The following is a 13542-nucleotide window of genomic DNA, read 5'->3' as shown; positions in this document are numbered from 1 at the left end:
ATGTGTGCAGAGTATGCGGTTGCTGACAATATGCGTGAAGAGTACGACAAGCAGGTTCAGCAATGGATAGGAAATGGTTGGCTTCAGCCATATGACAAAACAATCCATGGACAAGTGACTGGACTAATACCATTGTTGGCTTCTCACCAACCAAATAAACCGACGAAAGTAAGACCGGTAATGGACTATAGTAAAGAACTGAATGACTACATACGCAACCACCCAGGGTTAGATACAGCAGTGTGCCAAGAAAAGTTACGTGAGTGGCGTAAGTTAGGCGGTAATGCATGTGTACTTGACTTGCAGAAAGCTTACTTGCAATTGCATGTTGATGTTTCTTTGCAACGCTTTCAGGCTGTAAGGTATTGTGGAAAAACATATGTTATGACACGTATGGGTTTTGGCCTTAATGTAGCACCTAAGATCATGACTAAGATCTTGTCAAAAGTGTTGTCACTCGATAGAGGGGTGGATGCCGGCACCGATCACTACATTGACAATATTTGGGTAAATGAGTCAGTGGTTTCAGTTGATGTAGTCCGTGAACATTTATATAGGTTTGGGTTGGTCACCAAGGAGCCAGTGGCACTAACTGAGGCTCGCGTTTTGGGTCTGAGGGTGACTAGAGATGAGTTCGGTAACCATCAATGGGCGCGTGACACTAGCATTCCGGAAGTAGGCAACAATGTCAGCAAACGAGAGCTGTTCTCTATATGTGGCAAGTTGTTAGGACACTACCCGGTAGCAGGATGGCTAAGGGTGGCCTGCAGTTATGTAAAAAGATTAGCGGAAGTTGGAAGTTGGGACAATGCTATACCAGGTAGCACGGTAACAATGTTGCATGAAATGGTGAATCGAGTACTAGCAAATGATCCTGTGCAAGGTGAATGGTCAGTAAGTGACACTAAGCGCTGCAAGGTATGGTGTGATGCTAGTAGCATAGCAGTCGGTGCTAGCATAGAGGTTGAGGGGCATATTGTAGAAGATGCTGCATGGCTCAGGAAAGTCGATGACAGCATGCATATCAATGTAGCTGAGCTGGAAGCTGTAATAAAGGGACTGAATCTGGCAATTAAATGGGGAATGATAGAAACAACTATTATCACAGATTCAGTTACGGTGTACAATTGGGTTAAGTCTGTCATCACAGACAGTCACAGGCCAAAAGTGAATGGCATGTGTGAGATGATAGTTAAGAGGCGGCTAGGGGTGATTGGAGAACTTATGACCACATACAACATTGAGTTGAGTGTGTCTCTGGTGAAATCAGCATGTAACAAGGCTGATGCATTGACAAGAGTAGATCGGAAGTGGCTAAAGAGGAACCAGCCAACTATTGCAGCAGCTGGTCAACCAATCGACGTAAAAGCAGCAGTGAAGAGTATGCATGAAATGCATACCTAGCAAAGCAGAGGTTCGGGCCGGACGTAGAAAGAGGAATTGTGGAGAATGTGGTTAAAGAATGCTTGGTGTGCAGACGAGTAGATCCAGCTCCTGCCAGCTGGGACAAAGGGACACTTGCTGTAGACAAGGTCTGGCACAGACTAGCAGTAGATATTACTCACATGAACAATATACCGTATCTGTCAATCATAGATTGTGGCCCGAGCAAATTCGCAATTTGGATAAAGTTACGGGATGAGACTGCCAGCTCGGTTGGTACTCACTTGCAGCGTGTATTTAGTGAACGCGGGCCGCCTGTAGAGCTTTTGTCTGACAATGGACCCTGTTTTAAGAGCACACAGCTTAGTACAATGCTAAAGAGATGGAATGTGCGCCAAGTGTTTAGCTGTGCTTACAGACCAACTGGTAATGGGATTGTGGAACGAAACCACCGAACGATCAAGCGAATGGCAGCACGTTCTGGGAATAGTATACAGGAAATGGTCTTCTGGTATAACAATACGCCAAACGCGGATGGTACTGTGCCATCACAGGAAGTGTATTCGTACAATGTTAGGAATCCTGATGTTCAAGTAGAAGCAGACGACTCCGACAACCTGTCGAATTCGTACAGAGTGGGTGACATTGTCTACGTCAAGCCAGTGGGAGCAAAATGTACCACAGAATGGCTTGGAGGCAAAGTGACAGGCATAGTCTCAGATACCGTGGTTGAAGTTAACGGCATTAACAGGCATGTGGCTGATCTCCGTTTAGCGTACCGCCGAGGTAACAGCGACTGTAATGGCCCTACGCTATCGAGTGACAGCACAAGTGACAAGGTGAATTTTGTGGAACTAGAATTTGGCAATGCTAGCAGTAGTGTAACTGATAGTGGTGGTAGTAATGACGATGAATCATGTAGTGTTGACCCAGGTAGGCCTGTACGTGAAAGAAGGCCACCAGAACGTTTTGGAGAGTCATATACATTTTGATATTTATGTGCAATCTTTCGGTGCAGGTGTTGTGTGATTTTTAAATCAAGGGGTGATGTGATGTGAATATTTAGTGGGAGATGTCCTGAGATTGCAAGTGCATATTGGTTAGGAATAGCCTTCGTTATGTAACCACAGATGCTGCTTTATGTCTTATGTCCGTTCTAAGTTTTATGCCTTCCTGCTGTAACCACATATCCTATCCATATTGTTAGTGCTGATGAATAACTGGGCAGTCAGTTGTAAATTCGCTTGAGTACTGTACGGTAATGTTATTGAATCTTGATAGTAAATAAAGAGCTGAGTTTAATACACTGACAAACAAGCTACATTTTCTAGTAGCTGGGGAACATCCGCAAGTCAAACACGTACATATGCAAATTTTTGTTTGTTTAAAATAAATCTTAAGCAAAATGTAAATATACTGCAAGAGCCATAACCTGCTTGAAAAACACCTCTTTTTGGAATACTATATCAACTCATTCTTATATAAGCACTGCTTGGGATAAGATACACATTATATACTCTGAATATATAAGGTCTATTTACAGAATTACTTGTGTGGTACACAGAGACAGCTGGTAAGTTAAACACATCACATACACTGGTTATAGGTATATCATAACTTAAGTACATAGATGGTACTCTGTAGCTGTTATAATCAACATAGTGCACTATATATAGTCTTTACTCTGATATACAGCTCTGCTGGTTTGTAAGCAAATACTTTTACCGTCTTTAGAATAAGAGGTCAATAAAAAGTTATTTGTGAAGACAACATGTCATATCCTTTCCGTGTGTATCTTACTTCTATGGAGAACTCTGAATAGAATAATACTAAACAGTCTTTAGATGTTGTTGAACAAGCTCCTTTCTTCCTTTCTCTTAATTGACATGAATAATTGTAAATACATGTATAATTAGATGTTAGAGGTTATTTTAATTTTGTTTTTCAATATGTTTATTACATTACAAAATATTACACTTGGTACAGTCAAGTTTACACTTAGTGCACTGTTTAATATAACCAACTATGAGAGAAAAAGTGCTTCATTTCTCTGGAATAGTGTACTAAAAATAATCTCCCCATGTTATGTTCCAGTTAGGGGTTATGCCTAGTAATCCTACTCCAGTAGAAGAAACAGGGAATGTTAATTATGGCAAGCCTGAACAAGTTTCAGACTACCCCGAGGAAGGCGAGGAATGGTTTCTAGAAGGATGACAGGTCTGAGAACTATGGGAGTCATCCCCAATGAAGATTAAATAACTCTACCAGAAGACTATCATACACAATTTTAGGATAACATGTGATCTTTATTGCATAGAGAGAATATACTAAATTCTCTCTATGCAATAGACAGGTTTATGACAATTGCATAGCTCCATGCTTTTAGCATCTGCATACAAACTATTTGTTTTCTTGAATATCTTTCATATAAGTTGGAAGAATGTTACCCTCCTCCTACTTCTTCAATACATTGACAGTGTAGATATCTTGCTATACTACTCTGTATGCTATATCAGATGACTTGATCTCTATACGCGTTCACAGAATAAAGTCTGGTTGGGCCTTAAAATATAGTTAATATTGATGTTTTATAATTATTACCTTCTAAGTTATCTCCCCATTCCTTTGCTTTTCTTTGTACATTCTTATTATCTTGGTAGTATATTTACCATAATAGACTTTTTATAGCTAAATATTACACTTGCTAGGTACACCCTATAGAATAAATAATAAATAATTCTTCACTGTGATACAACGACAGCGAATTGACATAAGTTAATCTTATGCAAGTATCAGCTGAGTGTATTGGTATGCAAACGGCTTTAGGTGAGTACTTCATGCTCAGATGGTAGAGAGCTTGGTGATTGATTGTGTGAAAAGGAAACAGTCATGCATCACTGATTGATATATGGAAGTATGTTTACAGTGATGTTGACAAGTAGGCTGTAGAAATGTTGACAGCTGCTGGTAACCATGACAAAGTACTGTACGATGGTATCAATCCTTTCACTACCATTCACTAATGTTTTATTAAATACCCTTCGATGATCTCTGCCAACTACCTATAAACAATAGAAATATATTTAAATTACTCTGGCACCTTTAATGTTGGAAGAAGCACACGTTCGCCTGTGTCACTCAACATTTTCAAATGTATTAGAATTCTAATGCAACACGGAAAATGTTACAACCAAACAAATAAAAAAATTTCAAGCTCAGCTGCACGGAATCTCTCTTCTCTTATTGTTTAGACAATAGCTGAGTACTGTGTGAAGAGCAGTAGATTATTTTCACACATTGTAAGATTCTTAGTATCATGATATCATATCTTAAATTCATAGTATCATTGTCAGCATATTTAGAAGTAGGAATAGCCCTATAAATAGCAATTACGCATCAAATCCAAACAACGTAAACACATGTTGAAACACAGCATTCAGCTAATTCATGATATCACCAGTTACCTTGTGTGTAAATCAACAATTAATTGCATATCACATCCGGATAGTCACAATCTGTCAGCAACATGTGACCTTTTTCCTTTATATAGCAATTTCGTTGCCTTTATGAAACAATTATGATTCACGATGTTTTTCTGATATTTTCCTTTTGGATCCACAAAAGAGCACCCTCATTCATTCTTACTCTGCGGCTCATCCAGAAAACAAGCAAATTCTGCGATGAGCATTGTAAACCTTTTACTTCAACACATTATTTTGAAGAAGATACTTGGAAAATTATACGAACTTCATCTCTTTGCCTTTACTGTGTATCCTGTCTGGAGCCAACAAGGTATTTTCTATCTTAATGCATATTTTTGAAACATTTCTTATAATTGGATTCATTGAATTGATGGCTGCTATGTTTAAATATGAAACAAAATAATTCTTGTATTTTATCATGTAACATGCATTGTTTTATCTGAATTATATAATCAAAGACAATGTTATTTGAATATTTACTATGCTTATTTTATCCATAGTTTTCACGGTGAAACTGTGGTGATAGAAATAAAACACTAGCATCACAACTCATCAGTTGAATTCCTTCTCACAAGACGCGATACGCAGTACAGTGAAAACTTGATGCTCAGTGAAAGCTTGGACCTCCAGTGAAACCTGTCGGTAAAGATCTGGAGCAGCAATACAAACTGCAACCTCAACGAGAACGTAAGAACACATTCTCAACAACAAGGTATGAGTGATTACTAAGACTGAGACAGCAATTCTACAGAAACCTGGCAGTAACTCCACAACAGTAACTCCGTATAGGGACGGTAATCCTGAAATTGGTAACCCTGCACTTCTGGACAATTTGAAACTGTTTATGTCAGTAAACTCTTCTTGTCAGTCAACTGTAAATTTAATATCAGTAGACTTTAATTTAATTAGTGAAGCTTTCTTTGCATCATAATAACTTTCTTGCTGTAGCAATCAACCATATTAACAAATTTTGTTATTGTAAAGCTGGTGATATCAGACAATTAGTTGAATACTCATTGTCATAATCGTCATAGCGTACGAAGCTCCCATCTTGCGCTAATTGCTATAGGATAGGAATAGCTTAGGTTGCTTGCTGCGGCATTATTATTAGGATAGCAGCCGTGTTTACACCTTTATTGTGTTGCGATGGCCTCACTGGAGGGTGGATTGCCCACTGCTGATACCTCACCAGGTGACCAGCCATTGCAAAATCTAGCTTCGAATTTTAATGAAAACTCCCAACTTCACCCTGATATTTCTGGTAATATGGATGCTAGACCTAAACAATCAAAGGCTAATGATTCCACAGTGTCAGTAACTGATGAAACCACAACAGATGAATTGCCCAAAACTGATGAGCCCGCAGCTCAGAGCGCATTAAAAACATGGCAAATAAACAACAGTTGTATGACGAAATCAATCAAATTGTGCTACAGCAGACTGAAATAAACAAAGCTGTCATGCAAGAACTAAAATCTGGTACTAGTACAGAAAGGCTGAATCAAATGAAAATAAATTTAGAAGCGAGCATGAAAGAGATCACGGACACCCACAACAAAGTAAAACTGACTATAGAAACTGTAGAGCCATCAACAGTCAAGGCAGTTGATAGGATAGTGCATGACATACAACTACTGCTAAGCACAATAGAGCAAGTGCAAACCAGAACTGATAGCGGGTCTATCCGTTCAAAATCAAGCATGCGATCACGAGGTTCAAGCCACCGCTCATCCTCCATCAGAATGATGGCAATGGAAGCAGCCGCTGAAGCCGCTGAAAAAGAAGCCAAGCTAGCTGCCTTGATAGAAGCGCAGCAAGCCGAAAAGGAGCTTGCTGCCCAGCAACACAAGCTGAATGAAATCAAATTGCGGGGTGAACTAAATGCAGTGAAAAGAAAATCGGAAATATTTCAAAAGGCAGCAATAGAAGAGGAGCAGGAGGAATATGGATTCCTTAGCGTTGGTAGTGTGTTGTCAGTGGTTAGCAACAAACCTCCTCACACTGAAAATGATGCGAGAAGTAAGTTGCTGCCACCAGACAACGCCTCACAACCACAACATGCAGAACAACAAGCTAAACCTGCACCAATTGGAACCTTTCAGTCAGCTCCCACACCTAATCCGATGCCGGCTGCCCAAAACCAGCCTGTTACATCCAACCATGCGCTCCCGCATGTTTCAAATCATGCTGATAAAACCCCACTTGATGTAATTGACTCCGACGATGATGATCTACCCGCCGCAAACGAACTAAATCCCAGCATAACAGTGCAGTCATGGAATCTAAGTGATAGAAGTGTGCCAAGCAAAACAATTCACACACCAGCATCAGAAATGTCTGAAATCTCTGCCAGTGCAATGAATAGACTCACTACTGGCATAGAGCAGGCCATTACATCGGCATATTCAATGTCAAGATTGCCCCCTCCTGAACCCACGAAGTTCTTTGGTGATCCACTGCATTACTCGGATTGGAAACTCTCATTTGACAGTCTCATTGGGAAACAAAATCTTTCATCCATTGAAAAACTTCACTATCTCAAAAGATATGTTGGAGGAAAAGCAGAAGCAGCAATCAGTGGTTTCTTTCTTTTGCAAAGCCCGCAGGCCTATGAAAAAGCCATGGCCGCCTTGACAAAGCGATTTGGGAACCCATTCACAATCTCCGAGGCATTCCGCAGTAAAATTGATTCTTGGCCTAGGGTTGGAAACAAGGAGGGAGATGCCTTGAGATTATTTTCTGATTTTCTGCAGCAATGTCTAGCAGCCATGGATGAAATCTCAGAACTGCAGATATTGAACGACTCTAGAGAAAACAAAAGATTGCTTCAAAAGCTTCCGGAGTGGATGGTACTCAAATGGGCTCGGCATGTCAATACCTACCAAAACAAACACATGGTTTTCCCACCATTCTCAGTGTTCTGTCGCTTCATTGAGAAGGAGGCAGAGATCGCATGCTGTAGTCTGTTTCAAGCCACTCATATCAATCAAAACAAACTTGCTAGCAAAAAAACAACCACCATGGTCACCAACTATGAACAAAAGACCAGAGTCAATGAGAAGAAATGCCTGTACTGTGACATGACCAATCACAATACAGACACTTGCTTCAAGCTAGGGAAGCTCCTCTTCAAGGAGCTGCATGATTTCGTGAGGTCAAAACGCCTGTGCTACTCCTGCTTTGAACCATCAAAGCACACCAGCAAGGACTGTAGCAAACCCAAAACTTGCAGAATCTGCAAAAATTCTCACCCAACTGCTCTTCACACCATGAAGACAACCCCTAAGGTAAGCGATGGGGAACAAAAGACTCCAATTCCGCCTCAACAGAAACATGAGGTCAAACCACCAAAACCTGTTGACAACACAAAAGAAACAACTCCTGTGATTTCTTCTGAAACTAAACAATCTAGTTGACTATCTAGTGATCAGAAATTACAGGCCATCAACATGAAAACAACCATGCATGCAAACTCAGATGGCTTGGCTTGGATAGTACCTGTGTGGATAAGTACTTCCGAAAGTGAAAATGATGAAATGCTAGTGTATGCACTTGTAGATTCTGCTTCAGATACCACCTATATATCTGATAATGTCATGAACAAACTTCAACCAAATCACAAGGTCACAAATCTCTCTATGACAACCCTCACATCTCAAAATGTTGACATTAAAAGCTGTGAAGTTAAAAACCTTTTAGTTAGAGGCTTCAACGATGAAACTTGGCATGCATTGCCAACTGTATATTCCCATGCAAATATTCCAGTAAAGAAATCTGAAATTCCAACACCAACCAATCTCATTCAGTGGCCGCATCTGGTAAAAGTAGCAAACAGCTTACCTAGCGGCAAAATGAATATTCCTGTAGGCTTGTTGATAGGTCGTGACTTCGGCAAAGCATTCAAACCCACTGAAATTCTGAAAGGAAACCATGACAATGAACCGTTTGCTATGAAAACCAACATAGGATGGCTTGTTATGGGCGAGACAAATTCAGATCATAGAACATTTGCAACAATTGTAGACCAGCCAGTAAACCGTTCTGTAGTAGCGTTCCAATGTAGTGCGAGTACACGTAAAGACATACAGAAGCTCATAGATATTTTTGACCGTGACTTTGCTGATTCTGATGACAGTAGTTTAGGTATGTCTGTAGATGATAGACAATTCATGGAAATTATGCAAACTAAAATTTACCAAGACAAAGACAAGAGAGTTGTCATGCCTCTGCCATTTAAAACATCTCCTTTACAACAAAACACAAAGCACGCTGCCATGCATAGGTTTAAAATGCTAGAAATCAAATTTGCCAGGGACCAGATATATAAGCAACAGTACATAGAATTCATGAATGACATAATCAAAAAACACGAAGCCACAAAGGTACATGATGAGAATGATGGTGCAAATGACTGGTACATTCCGCACTTTGGAGTGTACCACCCCAAAAAACCAGACAAGATTCGTGTTGTATTTGATTGTGCTGCCAAGGTGGGAGGAGTCAGCTTGAATGATTTCCTTCTACAGGGGCCAGAGCACATGAATTGCTTGCAAGGGATTTTGTTAAGGTTCCGAAAAGGACCTGTTGCTGTCATGGGGGACATCGAAAGAATGTTCCATCAATTCCGTGTTTTGCCAGAACACCGGAGATTCCTCAAATTTATATGGTACGATGAAAATACCAAACCAGCAACATTCAAAATGCAAGTGCATCTGTTTGGTGCACGTTCATCACCTGCTTGTGCTACCTATGGACTGAGGTATCTCGCTAATCAGTATGAGAAAGAAAATCCTGGCTCTCATGCTCCAACACTAATCCATCGGAACTTTTATGTCGATGATGCGTTGGCCAGTGTTGACTCTCCCAAAGAAGCAATCAAACTGATTCAGGACACACAAAAGCTTTGTGCTTCTGGAAATCTGCGGATACATAAAATTGTATCCAACTGCCGTGAAGTCATGGAAGCAATACCCAAGACTGAACACAGCAGCTCACTGCAAAATCTCAACATTCACACTGATAACCTTCCTAAAGAGAGGTCATTAGGTGTCACATGGGACACTGAAATTGATGCATTCACATTCAAATTTGACCTAACCCTAGAGAAACCAAATACTAGAAGGGGAGTGCTCTCAACTGTTGCCTCTCTCTTTGATCCTACTGGGTTTGTCTCACCCGCTATTTTAAATGGCAAGTTGATCTTGCAAGAAATCTGTAAATCCAACTCAGCTTGGGACACTCCACTTGAAGGTTCTATACTTCAAAAATGGAAACAATGGAAGGCCCAAATGGGTCACATTGACCAAATTCAAATTCCAAGGTGCTTGAAACCAAACTACCTGCAAGTAGTTCAGACAGCTGAGCTTCACACCTTCGCTGATGCAAGCACATCTGGCTACGGTCTGTGCGCTTACCTTCGTCTGAAAGACAAGGCCAATCATGTTCATGTTTCGCTGCTAGCTAGTAAAGCTAAAGTAGCACCTCTCAAATCTGTTACTGTTCCACGTCTTGAACTCCAGGCTGCTGCTGGAGCTGTCAGACTTGCTAACAAAATCCAAGAAGAAATTGACATCCCTGATCTACAGAAATTCTTCTTTTCTGATTCCACTGTTACCCTTGGCTATATCACAAATACCAAAGAGCGCTACCATACTTACGTCTCAAATCGTGTTCAAACCATTCGTTCTCTTTCTGACACAAACTCATGGTTTTGGGTGCCTACGGAGGAAAATCCAGCTGATTTGGTCTCCAGAGGAGCAACACCTGATACACTTTTGCAATCATCTTGGTTAACTGGACCAACTTTCTTGTGGACAGAACCTATGGTCTTCCCTTCCCAACCTCAAGTAACTCTAAATCCAAACGATGTGGAAGTTAAAAAGAACTCCACATCCTTTGCAACACTGCAAAACAAGTTCTCTCTTGATAAAAACCTTGAAAGATTTTCTCAATGGGACAATGCCATTAAGGCAGTCGCCACACTTCAAAAATTATTAAATAAACAGCCTGATCGCGACTTGAAGCAAGCCGAGCTGGCAATTCTGAAACTTGTGCAACAAGAACACTTCCCTGATGAAGTACATATGCTTCAATCATTCCAACCTTTAAAAAGATCTAGTGCTCTACTCAGACTATATCCATTTCTTGACAACAATGGTATCCTTCGCATTGGTGGGAGGCTGGAAAACAGCACCATGCTCTCTTATGAAGAAAAGCACCCCATCATCCTTCCAAAATCTGCTCACATCACCACTCTCCTTATTCGCCATTTCCACAATCTTTCTGGACATCAAGGTCGTGAACCCACCCTAGCCAATATCAGAAATCATGGATACTGGATTGTAAACGCAAAATCCAAAGTATTTCAAGCAATCCGAGATTGCATCACCTGCAAAAAGATCCGCGGCCGGCCCTGCCATCCAATAATGGCAACTCTGCCAGAGGAAAGAGTGAATGAATCTGCTCCATTCACTCACTGTGGTATTGACTGTTTTGGGCCTTTCATTGTCAAAGATGGGAGAAAGGAAAGAAAGATGTATGGTCTCATGGTAACATGTCTTTCGTGTCGGGCTGTGCACATTGAAACCCTCGAAGACATGACAACCGACTGTTTTATCAATGCCTTGAGAAATGTAATCGCAATCCGAGGTCACATCAGCACTATCAGGTGTGATCAAGGAACCAATTTCGTCGGAGCATTTAACGAACTATTCAAAAATCCGCAAAGGTCAGAGAATCTCAACACAAAGTTCATTTTCAACCCTCCTCATGCAAGCAATATGGGCGGAGTCTGGGAACGCCAGATTCGATCAGCTCGTAGCATTCTGAAAGGATTGGGAAGCAAGTATGGAGGGAGAATGAGCTCATCTCAGTTGCGTACCTTATTCTATGAGGTCATGGCTACAATCAATAGTCGGCCTCTGGGAAGTGTAACAGAGAACGAAATGCCTCTTTCTCCTAATATGCTGCTGACCATGAAATCAGAGATTACTCTTCCATCTCCTGAAAATTTCACTGACGCAGATACATACTCTCGAAAAAGGTGGCGTGTTGTGCAATCATTAGCAAATATGTTTTGGAGGCGCTGGAAAGGTGAGTACCTGCAGAGCTTACAACAAAGACAAAAGTGGGTCAGAAAAACACCAGAAATATTGGTGGGAGACATAGTTCATGTATTACAAGATGAAAGCTTTCGTAATTGCTGGTCACTGGGAAAAGTTGAAGAGTGTGTAAGGTCACATGATGGTGAGGTCAGGTCACTTCGGCTCAGGGTTGGGTCGCGGCAGTATCCTGCCCGGGCAGCGCGATGCATTGAGAGGCCAGTGAGCAGGGTTGTTGTACTGATAAGAACGTCTAGCAAGTAAAGTAAAATTGCGCTCTGCTTATTTTAGGTGGGAGTGTAAGATTCTTAGTATCATGATATCATATCTTAAATTCATAGTATCATTGTCAGCATATTTAGAAGTAGGAATAGCCCTATAAATAGCAATTACGCATCAAATCCAAACAACGTAAACACATGTTGAAACACAGCATTCAGCTAATTCATGATATCACCAGTTACCTTGTGTGTAAATCAACAATTAATTGCATATCACATCCGGATAGTCACAATCTGTCAGCAACATGTGACCTTTTTCCTTTATATAGCAATTTCGTTGCCTTTATGAAACAATTATGATTCACGATGTTTTTCTGATATTTTCCTTTTGGATCCACAAAAGAGCACCCTCATTCATTCTTACTCTGCGGCTCATCCAGAAAACAAGCAAATTCTGCGATGAGCATTGTAAACCTTTTACTTCAACACATATTATTTTGAAGAAGATACTTGGAAAATTATACGAACTTCATCTCTTTGCCTTTACTGTGTATCCTGTCTGGAGCCAACAAGGTATTTTCTATCTTAATGCATATTTTTGAAACATTTCTTATAATTGGATTCATTGAATTGATGGCTGCTATGTTTAAATATGAAACAAAATAATTCTTGTATTTTATCATGTAACATGCATTGTTTTATCTGAATTATATAATCAAAGACAATGTTATTTGAATATTTACTATGTTTATTTTATCCATAGTTTTCACGGTGAAACTGTGGTGATAGAAATAAAACACTAGCATCACAACTCATCAGTTGAATTCCTTCTCACAAGACGCGATACGCAGTACACACATCATTGTGATGATGATACACAAACTCTTTTATTCTTTTAATATATCTTTGTTGGCTTCACCGATTTTAAAATCAAGTCACACTTGGAAGCTTCCTAGCTCAGTGCTCGCCTTGATAGAAGGCTCTCTATTTTCTATTACTGGAAAAAAATGTAAAATCAATGTCTTTTTTATTGACTGTTGTTACAACGACATTAATAATTGCCCCAGTGTCTTTGGTAGTTGGGGGGTTAAATAAAAACTTTATCTGTGGAAGTAACTACAGCATGAACGCTACCCAATGACTCAGGTTATACTCTGCATTGTAATCAGCAGGAATTAGAGCAAAAAGGATCTAGAAGTCGACAACTAATACTTGAAACAGTTAGAAAACCAACTCATTACTCTGGAATCACTGCTTGGGATAAGGTGTACTTGATAGACTCTGAATATAATAGGTCTACTTACAGATTTATTTGTTTAGTACACAGAGACAGCTGGCAAGTTAAACACGTCACAT

At 40.2% G+C, this 13542-nt stretch overlaps 2 protein-coding genes across 2 annotated transcripts; both read left to right on the top strand.

Annotated features, from left to right (window-relative positions):
- LOC137404922 (uncharacterized) lies at positions 1 to 1404 on the top strand. Its single transcript, XM_068091150.1, has one exon. It carries the CDS (start codon positions 1 to 3, stop codon positions 1402 to 1404), a length of 1404 nt encoding a protein of 467 aa, XP_067947251.1.
- A 6922-nt stretch (positions 1405 to 8326) lies between these two features.
- Positions 8327 to 13011, top strand: LOC137404921 (uncharacterized). The gene has a single exon (XM_068091148.1). The coding sequence runs from the start codon at positions 8327 to 8329 to the stop codon at positions 12227 to 12229; it is 3903 nt and encodes a 1300-aa protein (XP_067947249.1). The 3' UTR covers positions 12230 to 13011.
- Positions 13012 to 13542: the final 531 nt, after the last annotated feature.

Source organism: Watersipora subatra, chromosome 9, assembly GCF_963576615.1.
Source record: "Watersipora subatra chromosome 9, tzWatSuba1.1, whole genome shotgun sequence".
Taxonomy (NCBI): domain Eukaryota; kingdom Metazoa; phylum Bryozoa; class Gymnolaemata; order Cheilostomatida; family Watersiporidae; genus Watersipora; species Watersipora subatra.
This window is presented reverse-complemented; position numbering and strand designations above follow the sequence as displayed.

Excerpts from the sequence above, each read along its gene's own strand:
- LOC137404922 (XM_068091150.1), top strand. The coding sequence starts at position 1 with ATGTGTGCAGAGTATGCGGTTGCTGACAATATGCGTGAAGAGTACGAC.
- LOC137404921 (XM_068091148.1), top strand. The coding sequence starts at position 8,327 with ATGCATGCAAACTCAGATGGCTTGGCTTGGATAGTACCTGTGTGGATA.